The 25,409-nt window shown below is 42.3% G+C and overlaps 1 protein-coding gene across 2 annotated transcripts in view; it reads left to right on the top strand.

The window, feature by feature from the left end:
- The window catches only part of fmn1 (formin 1), a 578,693-nt gene that overhangs the window by 125,797 nt on the left and 427,487 nt on the right, over positions 1-25,409 (top strand). For both annotated transcript variants that reach the window (XM_068039414.1, XM_068039415.1), the window contains one exon: positions 992-1,053. In XM_068039414.1, coding sequence (XP_067895515.1) covers positions 992-1,053 — 62 coding nt within the window. The remainder of the gene's footprint in view (positions 1-991; positions 1,054-25,409) is intronic.

Below are 25,409 nucleotides of genomic sequence, written 5' to 3'. Positions count from 1 at the left end.
TTTGTTCTCCTTAGAACAAAGGAGATTGAGGGGAGATTTAATAGAAGTGTACAAGATTATGACAGGCTTAAATAAGTTAGATAAGGAAAAGCTATTCACATGAACAAATGGTACAAGGAGTAAGGGACACAGATTGAAAGTTTTATGCAAAAGATGCTGGGGGAATATGAGGAAGCACTTTTTTTATGCAGCGGGTGATAATGACCTGGAACTCGCTACCCACAAGAGTGGTGGAAGCAGAGAGGGTCAATGACTTCAAGAGGAACTTAGATGGCCACCTGAGAGAAATGGTCAATTGAAGTAAATTGGAAAGAAATAGCAAGGCTGCGGGGATCAAGCCAGGGAGTGGGACTGACAGCATAGCTCTGTGGAGAGCTGGCGTGGACTCGATGGATCGAATGGCCTCCTGTGCTGTAAATAACTCTGAATCTATGACTGTAATCTGAAGTCAAAGGAAAAGAAAATTGGGCAGAGTGTGATATGGACGGCCGATGTGATATTGCCCATTTTGCGTGAAGAGGGCTTTTTTTTAAACATGATTCAGTCTTTGTGCTGAATTCTATATTGTACAAAGTATTGACTTCAGAAAAAATGTGTTTGGTAAATGTCCTTTCATAATTGGGAACAGCTACAAGAGACAAGAGTTTTTTTTTAAATTATAGAACCAGCTATTTGGATCATTCCAGTCATTCCTGGTCCTGTAAATTGCTCTGTTGTGCATTATTTTCTTCAATCATATCTTATGCAAACTGGCACATTGATACATTCCAACAGAATGCTCACTATAGGCTAACCAACACTTTTTATTCATAAAGACATTCCCTTTTAAGAAGATATAAATAATTAAAAATGGAATACTTGTGAAGAAGAAAAGAGTTGACCTTTCTGAAGCAACATTTACTCTTCAATTAGAGTAATATAATTTAATGTATTATTGTGTTATGCACACTTATTAACCAGAATCAAACTATTGCTGTTCTTACATTAACAGAATATCATGCTGCCATATTGCATTTGAAACGAGAGCACAAGCTAGAAGTAGAAAACTTGCAGGTAAGAATTACTAAATGAGACCAAAACCCCTCTCCCCTGGCCTGCACTAACCCATTTAAAATAATCCATTAGGGTGCATCCTTCGACAGTCTTGAAGTAATATAGGGAATAAAATTCACCTTTGGCGACAGGCTTTGTGGAGGGGAGAGCATAATGCCCGACTGTGTATCGACTGCCTATTACGCACCCTACCCCATTTTACCCAATTTTACTTTCTACTGAAGTCAATTGGAAAAGAAAATTGAGTGAAGAGTACATTGAACAGCTGATCCACAAACAGCTGTTTCACAACCTTGCCGAAGATGAAATTTTTCCCCTCAGTAATTCAAAATAAATGGGTTACTGCTGGCATTAAAATGATTATTTAAAGAACTGTACTGCAGTGTCATTCTTTTTCTTTATCTCATATATATTACTATAGTCTTTACAAATATTTAGCTAATTTCACAGTCCAAATTTTGGACAAATATTCATGCTGAGTATTTTAGGATTAATTGTTTCATATTACCATCGATACTATGCTTATAAACTTGCAACACTAGAAGTACTAATTATGAGGAGAAATCATAAAGTATAAAATGGCTGTGATATTTTCTGAAATAAACAAAGAATTAATCTTGTTCTATTCGTATAAATGTGCTTCTGTAGCTTGAAGCAGTTACAATTTAAGGGACTGTAAAGTATTATCAAAAGCTATGTCAATTTAAGCGTGCTGGTTGCACGTCCAATGCATTGTCGAAGAAATGTAGAAATATTGGTGGAACCGGTTGAGGAAGACATGTGGTTGTCTCTTGCTTCATGATGATTCACTTTTCTAAGAAATAGTATTTCACTTTAGTCAATACTTCAATGGCTTATGATGAACTGACAATGTTCCCATTGTAAAAATTTCTAAACATTTGCATGTTGTATGAAGTAACTAATTTTCTTCAGTGAAAGAGTATGGAATTCTACGTGTTGAGTTTTGTTCACATGTTTTTGGGCAGAATGTTTTTAATACTTTTAAATAACAATTAGGGAGTAAATTGTGACATCTGTAAGAAAGGCTACTTCAATTTTTAGTCCCGCCCTTGCAGGCTTTTAGACTAAATGAAACGAAGAAGAATCTAATAAGAATTACCAGAAATAGTTAAATGGTTAATTGCAATCATTTTTTATGAAACATAGTGAATTGTTTGAGAGCTGAAAACTGTTTGAATCTCCCATCCATGCATTAGAAGAATGTGTGGGGAACTTATGTCTTGGCACTGCCAATTAGCAATCAGTGCAACTGTCCCTGAACATTATCTTGTCACCGCTTTAACTTACAATACTTACAAGTTTTCACTCAACTATCTTTTATATGCATTTTGAAGTCTGCCCACATATCCATTTGTGTCTTGCTACCATTTTTGTGTCACCTTAATAATTTAGTAATAACATGGTGGAAGGTATTTATGCTTATTACTGTGCATCTGGACTATATTAATTTGCACTAAGTTCAGTAACATGTTATGAGTGATAATTAACTTGATATAATTAGTTCTGTTCAAAAGTTGGATTTCTGGCCACTGGCTACTGAGCATGAATGACATGAATGCAGACTTAGAATTTGTTGAGCTGTTACAGGTAAACTAAATATTCTGAAACAGTAATATTTACAAAAAAAAGACATGAATTCTGTAACAGACTGAACTCCCTAAGACACTGATGTATACCAGTTGGTACATAGGTTGCCGTAACATTAAATAGGTATTGGCTCAAATTTTATGGTGAAAATAATGGAGTAAATTGGACAGCATCTTCCGGCATCTAGGCATACATTGTTAAACGTGGAAATTAGGACGTTTCTACGTGATTTTCTCTGCTCCTCCACAAACTTTACAACACCATTACTTTGCCGAGAGCTTCGGCATTGATATCGACGAAATGTGTGAAATTTCAATACTCACCACTAGGTACCCATTGAACTTATCAGAAAAAGTTCAGGCTTATCCATTCAAGTGTAAGCAAATTTTTAATGGCATAATTACTGCCAAACAAACTCTCTGGCTCTGAAAATTTACTTTTACAAGTGTGGAGATGCATTTCTTCAGATTTTAATTATTGTTGGGGATTTTTTAAAAAACAATTTTTAAAATTGTTTTGACTCATTTATCTCTCTATTCTAATCCAATCTTTCTGTCCCTCTCTTTGCTTTCTGTACCTGAAATTAAATATTCTAATTTATACTTCCTGGTTAACTCTCAGGGAGGGGGTGAGTGGGGAGGAGTTTTACCCTGGAGGAGAAAGTGGGTTTGTATGTGATTGGGGGCACTTAAAAATGGCTAAATGTGAGCTTATTGGAAAGCTAGCTTCAGCCAGCCGACTTCTGCGTTTAACTCAAACGCTTTAGGCTGCTTGCATAAAACCCCTAGGAGAGGTCAGAGACTGGGAATTCTGCGACAAGTAAATTACCTCCTGAGTCCCCAAACCCTGTTCATCATCTACAAGGCACAAATCAGGAGCGTGATTGAATACCATCCAGGACAAAGAATCTCACTTGATCAGCACCCCATCCACCACTTTAAACAGTCACTCCCTCCACCAATGGCACGCAGTGGCAGTACTGAAGCACTGTGTACCGTCTCCAAATCTGCAACCTCTACCACCTAGAAGAACAAGGGCAGCAGACGAAAGAGAACACCACCACCTGTAAGTTTCCCTCCAAGTGACATACCATCCTGACTTGGAAATATATCGCCATTCTTTCACTGTCACTAGGTCAAAATCCTAGAACTCCCTCCCTAACATCACTGTGGGTCTACTTTCACCACATGGATACTACCACCTTCTCGAGGGTGATTAAGGATGTTCAATAAACACTGGGCTTGCCATCGACGCTCACAGCCCATAAGCAAACACAAAAACAGTGGGTTGTCTATTCACATATGCTAATTGCTCAATTGGAGCAGCAGTTCATCTCCCTTTTTAAATTTAATGCCACATCCATGGGTTTCTCGAGCTTCCTGAAACTTACCATTAAAACAAGATGAGAACACGTTGAGGGGGCTGAAACAAATGCATGGAAATATTGAATAAATACTCAGTGCTCGCAGATGCCTTCTTACCTGCTAGTGGTAAAGGGTTTATTCACAGTATATTTTCTGAGAGTTTATTTTCTAAACTCGGAATTCTGAATCACAACAGTTGTGCTTTGGCTGACTTAGTTTGGACCTCAGCAGAGAGGGGGGCAGCAGATACATGCAGCTCACAGGAAGGACTACTACCCCTGACACAGGGTGTATAGGCAGAGGCTGAGTTTCCTTGAGTTTCCGAACAGCAATGCCTCAGGAGGCTCAGGTCATTTCACCAGGTGGTGGCAGCCAGCTGCAGTCACCTAGACTGAGACCTGGTGATCATATGTTACCAGTGACTGTCAAAATCACCAGCACTTACAACTTTTCAACTTTTTAGCCTCTGGATCCTTCTAGAGGTCTGCCAGAGACATATCCAGGATCCCCCAGTCAGCAGCTCAAACATGCATGAGACAGGTGACTACTTCTTTGCCAGGGCTGGCAATTATGTGAACTTTGCTTACAATGACACTAATCAGAATTAGTTGGCATTCGGGTTTGTGTCACTGGCTGGCTTCCCATAGGTATAGGGTGTCATCAACTGCACGCATGTGACAATCTGGGCATCTCCTTCTACCCCATTAATGTATAGCTGGCGCGCACCACAAAAAGATATTTACGCAAATGTGTGCAAGATTCCCAAGGAGCTGCCATGATGCTTCTGTTCTGCAGCAGCCCAAGCTCCCTGACACCTTTGGAGCTATTAGCAGACTTAAGGGACACCTGCTAGGAAACAAGCGAGTATCCACTTCAAATTTGGCAGACATGTTGTCATCCAGAGTCTGCAAGGCCATAGTTGAGGCATGCATGGACACATTTGATTAAAGCATTTGATGTTCCATGCAGCTGGTCACTCTATCCATGGGAGAACACATTATTCTATTGTTACACAGAAATTGAGGAACTATTTGAGAGTGGAAAGTGTTGAACTGGAGATGGGGAACACAGCTTGGGTAGTTGCACAGTGAAGCATTTACAGTTTTATTTCTTGATGTGAGTGAGTGTCGCTGGCAAGGCCAGTATTTGTTCCCCATCTGTAATTGCACTTGAGAAGGTGGTGGTGAGCCACCTTCAACCACTGCAGTCTTTGTGTAGTAGGTATACCCACAGTGCTGTTAGAGAGGGAGTTCCAGATTTTGACCCAGTGACAGTGAAGGAACGGTGATATAGTTACAAGTCAGGATGGCATGTGACTTGGAGGTGAACTTGCAGGTGATGGTATTCCCATCGGTCTGCTAGTCTTGTCCTTATGGATGCTAGAGGCCCTGTGTTTGGAAGGGGTTGTTAAAGGAAGCGACTTGCTGCAGTGCATCTTGCAGATGGTACACACTGCTGCCACTGTGTGCCAGTGGTGGAGGGAGTGAATGTTGAAGGTGGTGGATGGGGTACAGATCAAGTGGGCTGCTTTCTCCTGGGTGGTGTCGAGCTTCTTGAGTGTTGTTGGAGCTGCACTCATCCAGGAAATTGAGGAGTATTCCATCACACTCCTAACTAATGCCTTGTAGATTGTGGACTGGCTTTGAGGAGTCAAGAGGTGAGTTATTCGCTACAGAATTGCCAGCTTCTGACCTGCTCTTGTACCCATAGTATTTATATGGCTGGTCCAGTTCAGCTTCTGGTCAGTGGTAACCCCCAGGATGTTGATGGTGGGGGATTCAGCGATGGTAATGATGTTGAATGTCAAGGGGAGATGGTTAGATTCTGTCTTGTTGGGGATGGTCATTGCCTGGCCCCTGAGGTGCAAATGTTACTTGCCACTTAACAGCCCAAGTCTGAATGTTGTCCAGGTCTTGCTACATACAAGCAGGGACTGTTTCAGTATCTGAGTAGTCTCAAATGGTGCTGAACATTGTGCAATCTGTGAAGATCCCCACTTCTGACCTTATGATGGAGAGAAGGTCATTGATGAAGCAACTGACGATGGTTGGGCCTAGGACACTACCCTGAGGAACTCCTGAAGTGATGTCCTGGGACTGAGATGATAGGCCTCTAACAACCACTACCATCTTCCTCAGTGCTAGGTTTGACTCCAACCAGCGGAGAGTTTACCCCCGATTCCCTTTGACTTCAATTTTATTCGGGCTTCTTGATGCCATACTCAGTCAAATGCTACCTTGATGTCAAGGGCAGTCATTCTCACCTCACTTCTTGAATTCAGCGCTTCTGTCCCTGTTTGGACCAAGACTATGATGAGGTCTGGAGCTGAGTGACCCTGGCAGAACCCAAACTGAGCATAGTTAAGAAGGCCATTGTTGAATAAATGCTGCTTGATAGCACCGTCGACAACACCCCCCATCACTTTGCTGATGATTGAGAGTACACTGATGGGGTGATAATTGGCCTGATTTGATTTGTTCTACCTTTTGTGGACAGCACATACCTGGGAAATTTTCCACACTGCCAGTTAGATGCCAGAGTTGTAGCTGTACTGGAACAGCTTGGCTAGGTGTGTGGTAGTCTTGGAGCACGTCTTCAGTACTATATCCAGGATGTTGTCAGTGCCCATAGACTTTGCTATATCTAGTGCCTTCGGCCATTTCTTATCATGTGGAGTGAATTCAATTGACTGATGAACAGCATCTGTGATGCTGGGGACCTCAGGAGGAGACTGAGATGGATCATCCACTCGGCATTTCTGGCTGAAGATGGTTGCAAATGCTAAAGGCCTTGGCTTGTTCCGAAGAAGGGTCACTGACCCGAAACGTTAACTCTGCTTCTCTTTCCACAGATGCTGCCAGACCTGCTGAGTGAATCCAGCATTTCTTGTTTTTGTTTGTGGCTTTTGCACTGATGTGCTGGGCTTCCCCATCATTGAGGATCCTCCTGTTAGTTGTTTAATTGTCCACCACCATTCACGACTGGATGTGGCAGGACTGTAGAGCTTAGATCTGATCTGTTAGTTGTGGGATCGCTTAGCTCTGTCTATCGCATGCTGCTTCAGCTGTTCAGCATGCATGTAGTTCTGTGTTGTAGCTTCACCAGATTCGCGCCTCATTTTTAGGTATGCTGGATGCTGTTCCTGACATGCCCTCCTGCACTCTTCATTGAACCAGAATTGATCCCCTGGCTTGATGGTAATGGTAGGGTGAGGTGTATGCTGGGCCATGAGGTTACAGATTGTGGTTGAATACAATTCCGCTGCTGCTGATAGCCCACAGCATCTCATGGATTCCCAGTTTTGAGCTGCTTGATCTGATCTGAATCTAGCCCATTTAGCATGCTGGTAGTGCCACACAACAGGATGGAGGGTATCTTCAGTGTGAAGACAGGACTTTGTCTCCACAAGGACTGTGCAGTGTTAACTCCTATCAATACTGTCATGGACAGATGCATCTACAACAGATAGATTTGTGAGAGTGAGGTCAAGTAGGTTTTTCCTTCTTGGTTCCCTCACCACTTGCCAGAGGCCCAGTCTGGCAGATATGTCTTTCAGGATTCAGCCAGCTTGGTCAGTAGTGGTGCTAGCGAGCCGCTCTTGGTGATGGACATTGAAGTCCCCCACCCAGAGTACGTTCTGTGCCCTTGCTACCCTCAGTCCTTCCTCCAAGTGCTGTTCAACATGGAGTGATACAGATTCGTAGCTCAGGAGGGGCAATAGGTGGCAAGCATCAGGAGGTTTTCTTGCCCGTGTTTGACCCGATGCCATGAGACGTCTTGGGGTCCGGAGTCAATGTTGAGGACTCCCAGGGCTACTCACGCCTGACTGTATACCACTGTGCTGCCACCTTTGGTGGGTTTGTCCTGCTGGTGGGACAGGACATGGTCAGGAATGGTGATGGTGGAGTCTCTGACTTTGGCTGCAAGTTATGATTTGGTGCGTAAAACTTTGTCAAGCTGTTGCTTGACTAGTTTGTGGGACAGCTCTCCTAATTTTGGCACAAGTCCTCAGTTATTAGTGAGGAAGAATTTTGCAGGGTCAACTGGGCAGGGTGCGCCTTTGTCCTTTCCGTGACTAGTTTGATGCTGGGTGATCCGTCCGGTTTTATTTTTTCTCTTTTCTTTAGTAGTTTGTTGCAACTGAGTGGCTTGCTAGGCCATTTCAGAGGGCAGTTAAGATTCAACCACGTTGCTGTCACATGTGGGCCAGACCAGGTAAGGACACAAGATCTCCTTCCCTAAAGGACATAGTATGTAGTTGGAGTGTGATTACCTAAATTTGAAGGTTGTATACTTAAAATTTTGGATTGAGAAAAAGAGAGTGATTCTTCTACATTTCTTCTGTGAGATGGGGAATGAAACCATCTATTATTAAAAACATCTCAAGAGGTTCCTACTTTGACACGTGGATAACCTTTACTGTAGTCTATATTTAGTTTTATACCTTAATTTCTCATATGCTTGGTTTATTGTTTGACTATTTGTGTTTTTGAGGTTTCTGGGTTTCAATATATTTGGTGATTAAGTTTTGTTAAAATTGATGTAAAATGGCTTAAAAACGGGCACATACATTATCTGAAATGAAATGTGAACACATTGAACCTTTTTAGTCAAAAATTTCCTGCTGCAGTTGTGCAGATGGGAATTTTAAAAATCAGACTAGTGGATTTGTGGTGAATTCTTGGTGAGAATATTGCGAGTTTTTTTTCTGTAAATGTTGATGTATTGGGCCTTCGCTTCATTGGGCGTGAGTGGAAATGAAAATCAAGAGAAATGTATAACGTGTTTTATATCGGTTTTATAAACTTATAATTAGTGTTCCCTGTCATGCAAAGGCAAAATTGACCCCCACATTTCTGAATTCTGTGGAGTTTTAGATTGGTTGCAAGGTTGTCCTCTGCATTGCTATTGGTCGATTTAATACAGTGAAGACTCGCAATGCTGAAATGCGCAGAATTCCAAAAAGAGCCAGTACAACCAGAGGTCAATCACAGCAAGCACTGTAGCAGAGGAGTGTGAATTTGAGGTTTTATTTCACAACAAACAAAAGTGCATTTGTGACAAGATGGCCACCCTGAATCTTCATTTGGAAAATGAAGGCTCCTGATCAACAATCCAATTTATCTATATTGAAAGTATTGTTTGTGCTGCTTTATATCTTTATTGGTCAGCAAACAATGTTGCCATCTTATTTCTGAAGTGATTCTGCAATTGCATCTGCTTGGATTTTCTTAAAGTGGAAAGAAAGTCAAAGCACTCCCACATTTTATAGAAGGGAAGATTAGCCTCAAGGCTTCTCTGGAGTGATCTGACTCCAGGAAATTGCACTAATATTGAGCATGCAGAGAGTTTCCCAATATGCATACAATATGTGCGTACCAGAAGCACTAAAGCAAAATATTTGCCATTTATAGCTTAATGGAAGAAAAGATGTTTGTAAAGTTGAGTAGAATCTTCTGCCAGTCAGAGGTGCAATTGATATAAAAAAAAAACACCCATGCGTGCAGAATGGAAGCCGCATTTTGAATAAAGCTAGAGCTGTGCTGTACAGCATCTCCTGAGCAATGATAAAAAAAAGACCATAAATCATTATCAGAGGGGTGGTGGTTCGAACACTTCTCAAAAATTACTTCCCCATACTTGTCATGTTCCAAAAGCAGTTAAAATGTTTTAAACAACTTGACTGCAAGAGATATCTTACTTTTGTAATGATTTTAATCTTTCAATCAGGATCAACCGCAACCAATATGGTGGGTATGTTGAGTTTAATCAGAGTTTCAGACAGAACATAATGCGCTAGTTACACAGCAAAAATATCCAACCATGACAAGTCGCGAGTACCAGTCCAGGTCGGGCAGGATGGCTGGCATAAGTGAACAGCTGTTTCTTTCTTCTTCTTCTTCTACTTCCACTTCTCTTTTCGGTGCCCCAAGTCTTCTCGACTTCTCAAACCACTCAGGAGTATTGGCCTGGAGTTTTCCTTGAGCGTTCTACTCCACTGCCTAACTGCACTAAAGTCTCCCAAAGTCGCTTACTTTATAACCTTTTTTTAGAGGTAGACACCCGGATGGATTATTGACGAAGTCTTTCGCCTATAAGGATTTACCTTATTTTGAAATACCCTAGAAAACATTGAATTCTTTGTCTAAACAGTAGGTTGAAAATCCCACCCTTAATGTCATTCATCTGTCATTGGCTTCTTGAGCCTTTGCACGTACCTTTTGTCCTTGATCAATCACTCTTACCTCATCCTTATCGCATTGCAAGCTGTTCTCTCTGATTATTCCCATCCTCCCAAAAATATAACTTTGAGAAGTTTCATTAATTTCCAAGGCCCCAAACACTCCTTTCAGGTGAAGCAGCGATTTATTTGTACTTCTTTCAATTTACGCTGCTCACAGTGTGGTCTCCTTTACATTGGGGAGACCAAACATAGATTGGTTGACCGCTTTGCGGAACACCTCCGCTCAGTCCGAAAGCATGACCCTGAGCTTCCGGTTCCTGGCCATTTCAACACGACTGCCCCAGCTGTCATGCTCACATCTCTGACCTGGGATTGCTGCAGTGTTCCAGCGAACATCAAAGCAAGCTCGAGGAACAGCATTGCATTTGCCGATTAGGCATGCCATAGCCAGCCGGACTGAACATTGAATTCAATAATTTTAGAACATGATGGGCCCCCGCCCCCCCCCCCCCCCCTTTATATAGAAACATAGAAACTAGGTGCAGGAGTAGGCCATTTGGCCCTTCGAGTCTGCTCCGCCATTCATTATGATCATGGCTGATCATCCAACTCAGTAACCTGTTCCTGCTTTTGCCCCATACCCTTTGATCCCTTTAGACTCAAGAGCTATATCTAACTCCTTCTTGAAAACATACAATGTTTTAGCCTCAACTGCTTTCTGTGGTAGCGAATTCCACAGGCTCACCACTCTCTGGGTGAAGAAATTTCTCCTCATCTCAATCCTGAAAGGTTTACCCCATATCCTTAGACTATGACCCCTCGTTCTGGACTCCCCCACCATCGGGAACATCCTACCTGCTGCTACCCTGTCAAGTCCTGTTAGAATTTTATTGGTTTCTATGAGATCCTCCCTCACTTTTCTGAACTCCAGCGAATATAATCCTAACCGACTCAATCTCTCCTCATACATCAGTCCCGCTATCCCGGGAATCAGTCTGGTAAACCTTCGCTGCACTCCCTCTATAGCAAGAACATCCTTCCTCAGATAAGGAGACCAGAACTGCACACAGTATTCCAGGTGTGGCCTCACCAAGGCCCTGTATAATTGCAGCAATGCATCTCTGCTCCTGTACTCGACTCCTCTCGCTACGAAGGCCAACATACCATTTGCCATCTTTACCGCCTGTTGCACCTGCATGCTTTCCTTCAGCGACTGGTGTACGAGAACACCCAGGTCTCGCTGCATATTCCCCTCTCTGTTTATAGCCGTATGTTTAGTTATTTTTTCTTTTTTCCTTTTAATTGGTTATTTTATTTTAGGTTTTTTAGTGAGTTTAATTTGTTTCTACTGTGCCTACCCACTGTTTCTGTTTTTAAAATTTTTTTAAATGTTTGTGCTGTGCTTTGTGCTTTACAGTCTATTCACACCCTCTCTGTACTAACGCTTTGTCTTTAAGCACAACATTAACATACCGTTTGCCTTTGTTCCATGACCTTCTGGTCAGTTATTCTCTGTGACCTTGTCCTATTACACCTCTTTTGTTATCTCTTGCCCCACACCCCGCTATACCTGCTTAAAGTCTTTTACATTTCTAATATTTGTCAGTTCCGAAGAAGTCACTGACCTGAAATGTTAACTCTGCTTCTCTCGCGACAGATGCTGCCAGCACACAGATGTATTTCCAGCATTTCTTGTTTTTATTTCAGATTTCCAGCATCTGCAGTATTTTGCTTTCATTAATTTGGATCTGTCCTATCACCTTTTATTTACATTTAAGGCTGTTTGTAAGGTCTGTTAACAAGCTGATCATAATGGCCATTCAATTCAGCTTTTCTTTCTTGTTTTCAAATTGTTGAACCATGGAGTGATTTGCTAAAATAAATTCTATTCTAATTCCACACACTAATTGATTTACATTCCAGCAGAGTCCTAATTAAGCAAGGTTGAACGCAAAGCCCAACGCTGTTTTGTAGTATGGTTGTTTATTTTAAGTATCTACCTGTTGCTCTTCCAGTAGATCCCGTCTGACCATGGCCTTTTTTGAGCTAGGTAAAGCTGTCATCATCTACAATAATCATTCCAGCGATTCATTTCCAGAGAAGCGAAACCTTGAGTAGTTTCCAGTAAAACAAACCTTACAGCATTAATCTATTTCTTCACATATTTTGAGCTTGTTACATTTATATACTAGGGATATTGCCAATTTTTAACACTTTACAGAACTGTATACTCCCTTCCTCATGATTGACTATACCATGTTGCTCCAATGCATTTCCCCTGTCATCCAGTTGGGGGAGACTGTCCTCACCTAATTCCATTCTTAACTCCCAGTTGTAGCCACTGAATCACTGGCAGTGCTTCTCATTCTGCTCCCGTGCGTGCTATTACCTTTAATGTTCTCCAGTGGTCTATCGCTCCTCTTTGTCATCTGCATACTGCCCCTTGGTAGCATCATAGGAGAATGCAACATCAGGTTCCACATGCATGCTGACAACACCCAGCTCTATCTCACCAACAGCTCTCTTGACATCTCTGTTGTCTCTGATTTATCACACTGCTTGTCAGACATCCAATATTGATTGAACATACATTTCCTCCAGCTAAATATTGGGAAGAAAGAAGGCATTGTTTTCAGTCCCTACAACAAACTCTCTTCCTTAGCCACCAACTTCACCCTGTTCTCAGCAACTGTCTGAGGCTGAACCAGACTGTTTGCAACCTACTTGACCCTGAGATGAGCTACCGACCAATATCTACTCAGTCATCAGACCACCTACTTCCACCTCTAACATCGTCTGATTCCGCTCCTGCCTCAACCCATGCTGCTGAAACCCTCATTCATGCCTTTGTGTCGTTGAGACTTGACTATTCCAATTCTCGTGGCCGACCTCCCATTTTCCATAATAAAAACAGAAAATTCTGGAAATATTGAGCAGTTCTGGCAGCATGTGTGGAGAGAGAAACAGAGTTAATGTTTCAGGTCGATGACCTTTCATCAGGGCCTATCTTCCTCCCTCTTTAAGCTTGAACATACCCAAAACTCTGCCTGTATCTTAACTTGCACCAGGTCCCGTTTGACCATCATCCCTGTGCTCGCTGACCTACATTGGCTATTGGTCAAGCAATGCCCCAATTTTAAAATCCTTATCCTTGTTTTTAAATTCCTCCATATCCTCGTCTCTCCCTGACTCTAATCTCCTCCAGCACTACAACTCCTTGACATCTCTGTGCTCCTCCAATTCTAACCTCCGGTACATCCCCAATTTTAATTGCTTCACTACTGGTGGCCGTGCTTTCAGCTGCCTAGGCCCTAAATTCTGGAATTCCCTTGCTCAACCTGTCTGCTTCTTTACCTCTCTTCCTTTAAAATGCTCCTTAAAATCCATTTCACCAAGCTTTTGGTCACCTGTTGTAATATTCCCTTATGTGGCTCAGTGTCAAATTTTGTTTGATTAATGCTTCTGTGAAGCATGTTAACATGTTTTACCATGTTAATGGTGCTATAGAAATGCAAGTTATTGTTGCGGAGATGGGTTTCCTTTGTAACCTGGAACTGATTTTCTGATCAGCTGATGTTTGTTATGGCTATATTGGGCAACATTTCCCGTAAAGAAACCCAGATGCTATCCTGAGATTGAGCACAAGCTGGCAAAAATCAGTACTGAATGAGTATTGCTGTATATTCAGCCAGTGCAAGACTTCAGTGAAGTGCTATCCAGCTTGAAGGAATTGCCAAATCCTCATTTAGGGGAAGAGTGAGTTGAGGATGAATACAGTTCCTTAAATCATAATATTTTCTGTCATGTGAAATATTTTTAACATTGCATACGTGGGAAGTAAACATACTTTGAAGGGAATACGTTACATCCAAAATACTCTTCCCACACAAAGCTTTGTAAAAGGCTTTTATATTGCTCTTAATTTAGATTTTGGAAGCCCCACATCTGTAAGCCAGCTGCCAGCTTTTATGCTAATGTTGAGTCAGATTTCTGTAGAATAGCAGCAGACTGTACATCCAGATGAATTTGGATTTACAGATCAGCCAACAGTCTGTGAAAATCAGATTTGCTATGATAAATGCTGAAAGTTGGCTGATTGATATTCAGCTGTTCTAATCCAAATGGAAATATAAAATCATTTGGAATTTAGGACAGAGTTGAAAAATATTAACAGAAATTCCAATTATACTTATGGTCACTTCAAAATTCAATTTACTGTGATCAATAAATCAATTTCCAGTGAGGTTCTAAACCAATGATGCAGAACTTGTTCAATTTGAGATGCTGGAGTGTATTCACTATGGTATGCAATATTTAATGTGCATATTGTCATGCTCATGCAAAGAACAGTTATGAACTAAAGTGAACTGGAGCAATTATGAACTGTAAAAATGAACTGATGAACTAAACTCCAAAAAGTGGAGACTCTTTTACTGCAGACAAGATGAGTAAGAGGTCAGGTGACCTCTCATGTACTGTAAGTATGCATAGTGACTGTTGGGAGACTAAACCCATCATCACGACTAGACTAGTCCTGGGGAAGGCACATTAAAATGCAAAACAGCCCCATTCAAGGCTAAATGACTCCTATCTTCAAGAACTGGGTTGACAAAGGCCTTCGCAGACATAGAGACTCCAGATTCAAATCCACAATAATAAGTGGGACATAACACCACTTTATAAAGATAAGCCACATTCAAAACCCATTGTGTAACAATGGCTACACTCCAATAACATAATTCCGTCAATAATTGTAAATTGGCTATTCTAAGATTGATTTCCCAATGTAGGACTTACTGCATGATTACTTACAATATGTAGCATAGTTGTAATTTTTTATCTTAGAACTGCCATATGTACATCAGTACATTTGGGAAGGGGGGTCAGTTAAGCTCAGTTGGCTAGACAGCTCGAGTGTGATACAGAAAGACACCAACAGCACGGGTTCAATCCCCATAGTGGCTGTGGCATTTCAGGGAGGCCTGTCTCCTCACCTTGCCCCACACTTGGGGAGTGGTGACCCTCAAGCTATACATCACCAACTATCTCTCTAATGGGGAGAAATGCCTATGATCCTTTGAGACTATGGCTAGAGCAACATTTGGGAAATAGTGGAATGGCTTGACGACATGGTGCAAAAAGGTTAGAAGCCTAGATTTGGTGACAGAGATTGTGTAGTGCAACATTTTTCAGGAAAAGGAAAATCCTTTTACAATATATTATGTACATTTAATTATTAGTGTCATCCAGTTTAGGGGGCTTATGGCAAGACACCTTTTCTTGATCTTTCTGGCAATCCAATTTGGTTAGAGGATAAGGAGGAAGAAGAGCAGGAACAGCAACAGGAGAAAGTAATGAATATAACTGTGGTTGCAGGAAGAGCAATAGAGAGTATTGGGTCAGGGCAACATACCTGCAGTTCTCTAAGGAGGCTGCCCTTCTCCAGGAAAGCCGAGTTGTGTCATCTCCTGCGACAAGACGAGCAACCAATGGTCACTGTAAACAGAACATTGTTGCATTCGAGGTCACAGCAGTCTTCAACTTCTTTGCCTCTGCTTCTTCCAGTCTGCCGGAGGGGTTATCAGTAATATTAGTCAGTTTGCAGTTTATTGTTGCATTAAGCTGTTGACTGATGCCATGCTTGCTGGAGCAATTATTTTCATCCAGGAGGATTGGGTTCTGGGACACACATAGATTGTGAGCTTCCCCAAATCCAGGGCCTTGTTGATGCAGCTACTAGCTTCTTGAATTGCAAAGGCTTCTGCTTCATTAATGAGCAGTGTAAGTGATCATCAGTAGCACATTATGTAGCTCTGTGCCCACTTTCCTTGTAGCTGCCATGATGTTTTCATCTAGAGATAATCTTCTATCACCCAATGCTGCACCTGCTTAGAAAGTGACAGGCTGGCTGCTTGAAGATATCACTGCATAACTGGCTCTTGACTCATCTCAGGGACCTATGCTTCAGCAGCCAATCTGTATTAGTCAGATCCTAGACTTAGCAGTGTAATGGGACCTCCTCCTGTTTTTGACACCTCCTTTCAGTTGTGTGCCAGCTTCTCCTGTAAGAAGAGCAGCAGTGGCCTAGTGTGTGCCCTATTGAAGGGTTTTGAAGATGGTCAGACAGCTTAGCATAGGATGCATACTGAGAGAAAGCAGCAAATGTGGCAAACAGAGACAGGTAATTGTGAGGGCAGTAGCAGATGTGTGAGTGCAAACAGAAAGAGGTGTGAAGTGTCCTGTTGCGATTGAAAGAGAAGCAGGGAAGGATAATGTTGGGATTAAAGTAGCGTGATGCAGAGCTGTGCAGAAATGTGAAGGGGCACAATTCCTCGAGAATCCTGATGAGGTTGATAATTTTTTTCCTGCGCTGGTCCTAGGATTAATGCTGCTGGGATTGTCCTTCTCTCTCCATTGTTGATGGAGCACCCATTGCCAGATGGAGGGAAACAGCACATCCCATTTGTTCCTCACTTGCTGTTAAAACAACTCCGTGGTTGCATCAGAGAATCAATTTAGTAACTGCTCCTCCATATTTTCCACCTTCCCAATTAGTGAGCAGCCTGTGGGTGGTGCGATTGATACTAGCAACTTGCCCACTGCTTTCAAATGCCCGATGATAAATTTTTATTGGGGCTTCCGCTTGGGCAGGTGGCACAGATGTCCCACCATAGGACACCTGATTTACTAAAATCAACCTCCTATATATTCAGTCGCCCTCTTTTCTAATCGATATATAAAATTTTCCTCTACCCATGGACCCTCACTCCTCCTGTTCCTAGCCATTTCCATTTTCTTCTTTGTTAATGTAAGACGTTTATGTGAAGGTCTCCAAACATTCAGGCTACACAGATACTATGGTATGAAATTAATGATACATGATCTCATTCCTCAAATTTTGAATTGAAAATGCATCAATATTAGATCTGTTTTGATGTTTTGCTTTTTTAAAAACTTTGTAACTGCTTTATGCTTAATGTATCATGTTGGGTTACACGTGAAATACATCTGTGTTCCGAAAAGCCTTCTGCTCTTGTGACTGCTTCGACTGGATGATATGCCACATGCCTTGCTGCTTAAATTTATGTAGGAATCATTGGTGATGCAATTGCTAGTTACTGGCAATAGAGTAAGAATCGAGAGCAGATGCAGAAGAAGATCTCCTGGTTCTGCTTAGTGAAAGAATATTTTACTTTCTGTAAATTCTGTGTATTGCTGCATTTTTGATAGTATTTTGGTGCAAGTTACTGGATTGGAAGTGTTAACCTGCCAGGGCAGCAGTGGCTGCAGCAAGGAGAAGACTCAAAAATGTCTGTGGTGGGATTTATTGTCATTGTGATGTGGCATTCTACTTGTTTTTTATCAGCTGAGCACAAGCTGGCATTGAGGGATATGCATTTGGGGAAGAGGAGAAGAATAGTGCTCCTACTGTTATAACCCATAATAAAAAGATAGACAATTTATGGAAATCTGGCAATGGCCAGTCTGCCAAAATGCAGACAACAAAGTGAGATAAATATGATGCAGTTAAGACTGGAATTTGAACTTCTTTGGTTGGAGTTCAGTATTGTATTGCTAGATTTATTAGGCTGTGTACTTGCTGCAATATCTTAGACAAAATCATTCATTTAAGCATGTATTTTAGCATACTTTAAGAAAAATTAACTTCTCAGAGGAGAAATCATCAGTCATTAATCAAGTGGTCATATGATTCAGAAACAAGTGGTCCTATCTGGCAAAAATTAATTCAAACATTAATCATTGTAACAAGGTCAAGAATGTTGCTAGCCAAAAATAATGTAATAGCTTATGATGGGTCAATACCTGCCAAATTACATTAAACTCCTTTTCAGTCATTGCTGAATTCCCAGAAAACATCTGTATATCTGAACATTCTTGTAAAATGAGTTATTTTTTGAATTTATGTTGCCAACGTTATACTGTGGCCAGAAAGGGAAAAAAGACTGCAGCATCAAGCTTTACACAAGAAATAATTAATGATCGGCAGCAATGTTGAGTGTGGTTGGTACAAGTTTTCTCTTAGATATTCTCTCAAATACAACAAGTCAACTCCTGGAAGTGATCTGTACACCTTGGGCTGGATTTTACCTTAGGCAGACAGGAATTTGCCACCGACGTAAAAGTCGGTGGCGAACCTGCTTCTGCCTAGCCCGGGGAACCATCCCACATTTTACGGGTGCCCAGGCTTTAACTGTCACGAGGCAGGACTTCCACCTGCCTGAGGGAGGAAGTCCCGCCTCAGTGAGCTGCCGGCCAATCAGTGGATCGGCAGCTCTTAGTCCCAGCAGCGCCACTGAGTGCGGTGGCCACTGCCGGGACTGCAGCCCAGCCGACCAGATGGATCCATGAGGGGAGGTAAGTTGGGCATGCCTCAATAGGGAGATGGGTCCTTCCCTGATGAGGCTGGAGTGGTAGTTTTTTGTGGGGAGGGGGGGGGGTCTTAGGTCCTGGGAGTGGGTTGGGAGGTGGGGGCGGCCCTCAATTGGGCACCTTGTGCCACGGGTGAAATATCCGTAGAGGTGGGCGAGGTCCCTTAAGTAGCCATAACGTCGACTGGAGGCAGGAGCGGGGCGGGTAGTCCTCCCGGAGCCTCTCGCTCAATTTTACGCTGCCCCCACACCACCATCTGACCCGCTGGAGCGGCGTAAAATTCAGCCCCTTGTGTTTCTGGTTGTACCTGACTTGCAACAACAACAACTTGTATATACATAACACCGTTAATGTAGTAAAATGCCCCAGGGCACTTCACAGGAACGTTACCAAACAGAATTTGTAACAAAACCACAATAGGAAATATTAGGGCAGCTTCGTCTAAAAGATTTTAAGGAGGAAAGTGAGGTTTAGGGAGGGGTTTCCAGAGCATCATGGCCTGTCAGCTGAAGGCATGGCCGCCAATGATGGAGTGATTAAAATCAAGGGTGCATCTAGGAGGTTCAAAGACTGGAGAAGATTAGAGATGGGATGGGGTGGGTCCATGGAGAAAGTTGAAAACATGGATGAGCATTTTAAAATTGAGGTGTTGCTTAAATGGGAGCCACTATATGCCAGTGAGCATAGGGATGATGGGGGAACAGCACTTGGTGTGAATTAGGACCTGGGCAACAGAGTTTTGGATGGCCTCAAGTTTATGGAGGATATAACATGGGAGGCCAGCCAGGAGTGCATTGGAATAGTCAAGTCAAAATGCAACAAAGGCAGGGATGAGGGTTTCAGCAGCAGATGAGAAGGCAGGGGCAGAGTCACACACCATCCTGACTTGGAACTATATCACCGTTCCCTCACTGTCGCTGGGTCAAAATCCTGGAGCTCCTTTCCCAATAGCACTGTGGGTGTACCTACACCCCAAGTACTACAGCGGTTCAAGAAGGCAGCTCACCACCACCTTCTCAAGGGCAATTAGGGATGGGCAATAAATGCTGGCCAGCGACACCCACATCCCATGAACAAATGAAAAAAAGTCAAGTGATGCTACAGAGATGGAAATAGTTAGGCTTAGTGATGGCGCAGATATGTGGTCAGTACATCATCTTGATTTCAATTATGACACCAAGGTTGCAAATGGTTTTGTTCAGCCTCAGCCAGTTGCCAGGGTGAAGGATGGAGTTGGTGGCTAGGGAATTGAGTTTGTGGTGGGGACCATAGACAATGGCTTTAGTCTTTCCAATATTTAGTTGGGAGAAATTTCTGCTCATCCAATACTGGATGTAGGACAAGCAGTGTGGCAATATAGAAATAGTGGAGGAGTTGAGAGAGATGGTGGTGAGATAGAACTGTGTGTTGTCAGCATACATGTGGAAGCTGACACTGTTTTTGGATGATGTCGCTGAGGGAAGGCATCTAGATGAGAAATTGGAGGAGGGCCAAGGATCGATCATTGGGGACACCAGAGGTAACGGTGCAGAAACAGGGAGAGAGGATTATGGTACAGACAACCATGTCAAAGGCTGAAGACAGGTTGAGAAGAACGAGGAGGGATAGTTTATCTTTCTCACAGTCACATAGGATGTCATTTGTGCCTTTGGGAGCCATTTCGGCAATGTGGCAGGGTGGAGATTTGATTGGAGGGATTCAAGCATGGACGTGCAGGCAAGATGGGCATTGATTTGGGAGGTGACAACATGTTCAAGGACTTTGAAGAGGAAAGGGAGGTTGGAGATGGGGAAATAGTTTTTGTAAGGATGGAGAGGTCAAGTTTTGGTTTTTGAGGAGAGGGTGATGATGGCAGATTTGAAGGAGAGTGGGACACTACCCGAGGAGAGAGAACCGTTCATAATATCAGCTAATAAAGGATATTGGGTGGCAAGCAATTTAATGGGAATAGGGTCAAGAAAGTAGGAGGTGGGTCTCATGGACAGGATGACCTCAGAAAGGGTATGATGGGGAGATAGGAAAGAAACTACAGAAAATGCTAGGACAAGGGGAAACCTTAGAGAAAAAAAGCAAAATACTGCGGATGCTGGAAATCTGAAACCAAAGCAGAAAATATTCAGAAACAGTACAGATGAAAGGTTGGTGACCTAAAATGTTAACTCTGTTTCCCTCTCTACAGGTGCTGCCTGAACTGCTGAACAGTTTCAGCATTTTCTCTTTTTAACTCCAGAGGAGGTTTGGTTTGGTGGGCTGGGGAAGGGATGGAAGCAACAGAGGCAGCTGATGAGATAGTCTCAATCTTACTGGCAAAGAAATCCATGAGCTCCTCACACTTATTGGAGGCGCGGGTGATGGAGTTGGGAAGAGGTGTTTAAAAAAATTGTTTGCAGTAGAGAAAAGAAGCTGGGCATTACCTTTGCATTCCAGGATGATTCTGGAATAATGAGCAAATTGGCAGATGAGAGCAGGACTGAATGGTACCTTGTGTGGTCCAGCCAGATCTGGCAGTGAACAGCGAAACCAGGGGCTGAATATTTATAGCTCATCGCCGATCTCGGCAGCGAGCTTCCAAGACAATGCGGCACGCACGCGAGACGTATGCTGCAGAGCCGCCGCCATATTTCACGCGGCGGCTTATTAACGTGGAAGGGTCAGACCACCCAGCCCCAATGACGTAGAGGGGGCGAACGCACCATCCCCGGCAATGGGGCCGGCACCATTTTTAAAGGGCTTCAAGCCCTTGCGCTACATTTTAATTTTTAAAGTGACAGGTTGATAAACAAATGAAAATAAAAAGCTATTCACACTTCCAGTCCCCTCTCCCACCACCCCACCAATAATGATTTTCAGTTTACTATTTGTACTCTCCTCCCAAAAGAAGTACATTTTTGATCATGACCTTTCTCCCCTGAACTTTCTTTACTTTAACCTTCAAACCCTTCTCACCATCGCCTCAACAATATCATGTTCGTTTTTGCCGTTTTCCCCCTCCCTCCCCCACCCTGAAAACTTCTCTCCTCCTCCCTCCCCAACAGTGTTATGCCTCAGATCTCTGAATGGGCACCCGAAGGCGCGGGACTTCCGGCAACTGGCCGGAATATTGCTGTGGGATGGCTGTCGCGACGAGGTAAGTAATTATTCATTTATTAGCATTGATAGAAATATGTTAATGACGTTTTTTTTACGGAGTTGCAGGGGGACCGCCCTGAGGCCTAGCCACCACTGTTAAAATAGGACGGTGCCTTCCCAGCACCGAAGCCCGTGGTGGGCCTATCCCAGAGGTATTCTCCAGGCCTCCCCTCCCCACCAGAACCCCCCATGTCGAAGGGCTGGTAAAATTCAGCCCCAGATATCTGCCATTTCCATTCAGGTCTACATTCCGTGGACTTGAACGAGTAGAAGGGGAATGACCAGGATGAAAGAGAATAATGGTTTTAATGAGGATTAGGGCATCAAAGGTGGAGATGAGGGTGTGATTGAGCAGATTGTTAGCTGTGAAAATGTTGCAGTGAATAGAGGGCCAACGACTAGCCAGTTGGAATTTTGAAAGTGCAGTTCTAAGAACTGGGAAAGGGGCTTTTCCCGGGCGGACACAGAAGGAAGTTTGGTTACGAGGGGGGTGGAGGGTGATACGAAGAGGTGCTTAGAGGTGGCCTTATCTGTGATTGGTTGTGCAATATCTAACTGACGATATTGTAACCCAGGGATGTAACATTGGTCTCCCCTTATGACCTGAAGACCATTTGTGTCTTTCACACATGTTTCTTCAACCTCACCAAAAGTGGACTGAAAAAACACTTGGTGAGATTAAATTTGTTACAAAACAATAAGCTAATTTATTTCACAATGAAGTGAACATAGGGAAAAGCATTTACAAATAGTAAGAGCTATTAGGAACATAGGGAGATAGGAACAGGAGTAGGCCATTCAGCCCCTCAAGCCTGTCCCACCATTCAATGAGATCATGGCTGATCTGCGGCCTAATTCCATATACCTGCCTTTGGCCCTTATGCCTTACTATCTTTGCTTAACAAAAATCTATCTCAGATTTAAAATTAACAACTGTTCTAGCTTCAACTACGGTTTGTGGGAGAGAGTTCCAAACCTCTACCACCCTTTGCATGAAGAAGTGCTTCCTAACATCTCTCTTGAACGGTCTGCTCCTAATTTTTAGACTATGCCCCCTAGTTTTAGAATCTCCAACCAGTGGAAATAGTTTATCTTTATCTAGCCTGTCTTTTCCTGTTAATATCTTGAAGACTTCGATCAGATCACCCCTTAACCTTCCAAATTTGAGCGAAAACAGGCCTAATTTGTGTAATCTCTCCTCGTAACTTAACCCCTGTAGTCCAGGTATCATTCTTGTAAACCTACATTGCACTCCCTCCAAGGCCAATATATCCTTCCTAAGGTGTGGTGCCCAGAACTGCTCACAGTACCACAAGTGGGGTCTAACCAGGGTTTTGTGCAGCTGCAGCATAACCTTTGTGTCTTTATACTTCAATCCTCTAGATATAAAGGCTAGCATTCCATTAGCCTTTTTGATTATTTTCTGCACTTGCTCGTGGCATTTTAAAGGGAGTATGAAAAGAAACTTGCAAGGGATATCAAAATCATCACAAAAAATGATTACGATTAGGAAAAAGACGGTGATCAGGAGCAATGTGGGCCCCTTGACAATATCATTATGAGCTTTCAATGAAAATAAGGAAATGGCAGACATGTTGATTAAATATTTTGCATCAGTATTTATAGTCGGGGAAGAGGTCAGCATGCTGGAAATCCCAAGGTAACTAATATTGAGTCAAGGACAGACACTCACCAAAATTATTGTAAGCAACATATCAGTAATGAAGAAAATAATGGCACTGAACAGCAGCAAATCCCCAGGACCAGATGGTTTCCATCCCCGGATGTTAAAGGAAGTAGGTAAGAACATTGCAAATGCCTTAACTATAATCTACCACTATAACCACAGTTCTCTCAGTTCAGGAAACACTCCCTTAGGTTAGAAAATTGTTCATGTCACTCTGCTATTTAAAAAAGGTGATAAGAAAACCAGAGAAGCATAGACCAGCTAGCCTAACATCTGTTGTCAGGAAATGACTAGAATGTATAATTAAGGCAAGGGTGTCTGAAAACCTTGAAAATTTTCAGATGATCAGAGAGAGCCAGCATGGATTATAAAGGGTAGGCTATGCTTGATGAACCTGATTGCATTTGTTGAAGATGGGACTGAAGTAGTGGACGGGGGATTGTCTGTGGATTTTATCTATATAGACTTCCACTTGATAAAGCCCCTCAAAAGAGATTGTAGCTAAAGTTGATGCTCATGGAATTGAAGGCAAATTATTGACTAGGTTAGGAAATTGGCTGAGTGGCAGGAGACAAAGAGTGGGGATAATGGGCAGGTGCTCTAATGGCAAGATGTGACTAGTGGTGTCCCGCAAGAATCTGTGTTGGGGCATTAACTATTCACCGTATTTATTAATGACTTAGTTGATGGGATAGAAAGAGGTGCAGACTGCTTTTAAATGGTGTTACTGATGCCTAATTTTTTCTCTCTCCAATTGGCAAGCTGCCAGTCACACGTGTGAATAATGCTGATAACTTGCCAATCACAATCAAAGGAGGCACATGCTCCAAGTTTGTGTGTGCTTCTCTTTAATGTAATCGGGCCCATTTTGCGCCCTTTGCTGGTGCCAGTTGACTTTCTCGACCAGACTGTCCAAACTCATGTAGCCTTAATAATTTACAGCCAAGAGAAAGGGGTGATATTTATTCCATCAGTCTGGACTGGATTGCAAACAAGGTCCTCGTGATGAAAGAACAGTGTTCTCTAATCTACTCTACAATGCAGTCACTTAGACATTTGTACATTGGTTGTGTCATGTATTAATTACTGAATCCCAATGTGTATTTAAGATCCTCTCCCTTGTTTATATGAGTCAAGTACAGAAGTTCTGCGTAGTTGTTGAATCAAGCTTTCAGTTGCTAAATATTTTGGTTTTGTGGCTAAAGCTGCAATGCATTTAGTCACTGGCCTTTTATGGAAAGTAAAGGTAAAACATAGCGGATCCAAGCCAGTAAGTGGAGGCATCTTTACATCACCTTTGTGATTTAAATCTGCTTTAGGTCAGGTTGTCAATACAATTTGAGTAATGTCAGGGAGCTTCACTTAGGTTGTTGAAGTTCAGATTTAATTTCTCTTGAAGTTTTCTAGTTTGAACTGGTATCACAGCTCGCTGGATGTCACGAAACATCAGCCAATTGAACAAGGACTTGACATAGCAGATAAACCTTTCGATAACTGAAGCAAAAGTACTTGCAGGAGGAATTATACAGAAACATCTCTTTGCCATTCATTATTGATATAACTCTGACCTCTATGTCAAAATACAATTGACAACAATGACATGAAAATCACGATTTTCAGTAAATTCTGCTTTGTTGATAAAAGTTAATATATTTGCATGGAATAATGATAGAGGAACAAAGACTACACTTGATGACAAGGTTTCTGAATTAACAAATTATCCCTCTAAGTTATTACCTAATCCTATATTCCATAGTATTTTTAAACTGGATTTGCCACACCTGTAAAGTAAGCTCTTGATGTTATTTGTACTGCAGTGAAGTCATTTTTAGAATATAACGTAAAAAATAGGATCAGAAGTAGACTATTCAGCCCTCATGTCTTACTCCTTCATTTACCATGGCTGAACTTCTATCTCAATTCCACTTTCCCAACCTATGACCATATTAAGTAATGAGACAGGATTAAGTAATGATCTCATAGTAAAGGATCT

The sequence above is a fragment of the Heterodontus francisci genome, chromosome 9 (genome assembly GCF_036365525.1).
Source record: "Heterodontus francisci isolate sHetFra1 chromosome 9, sHetFra1.hap1, whole genome shotgun sequence".
NCBI classification, from domain to species: Eukaryota; Metazoa; Chordata; class Chondrichthyes; order Heterodontiformes; family Heterodontidae; genus Heterodontus; species Heterodontus francisci.
Note: the sequence above shows the minus strand (reverse complement) of the source record. Positions and strands in the feature narration are given on the sequence as shown.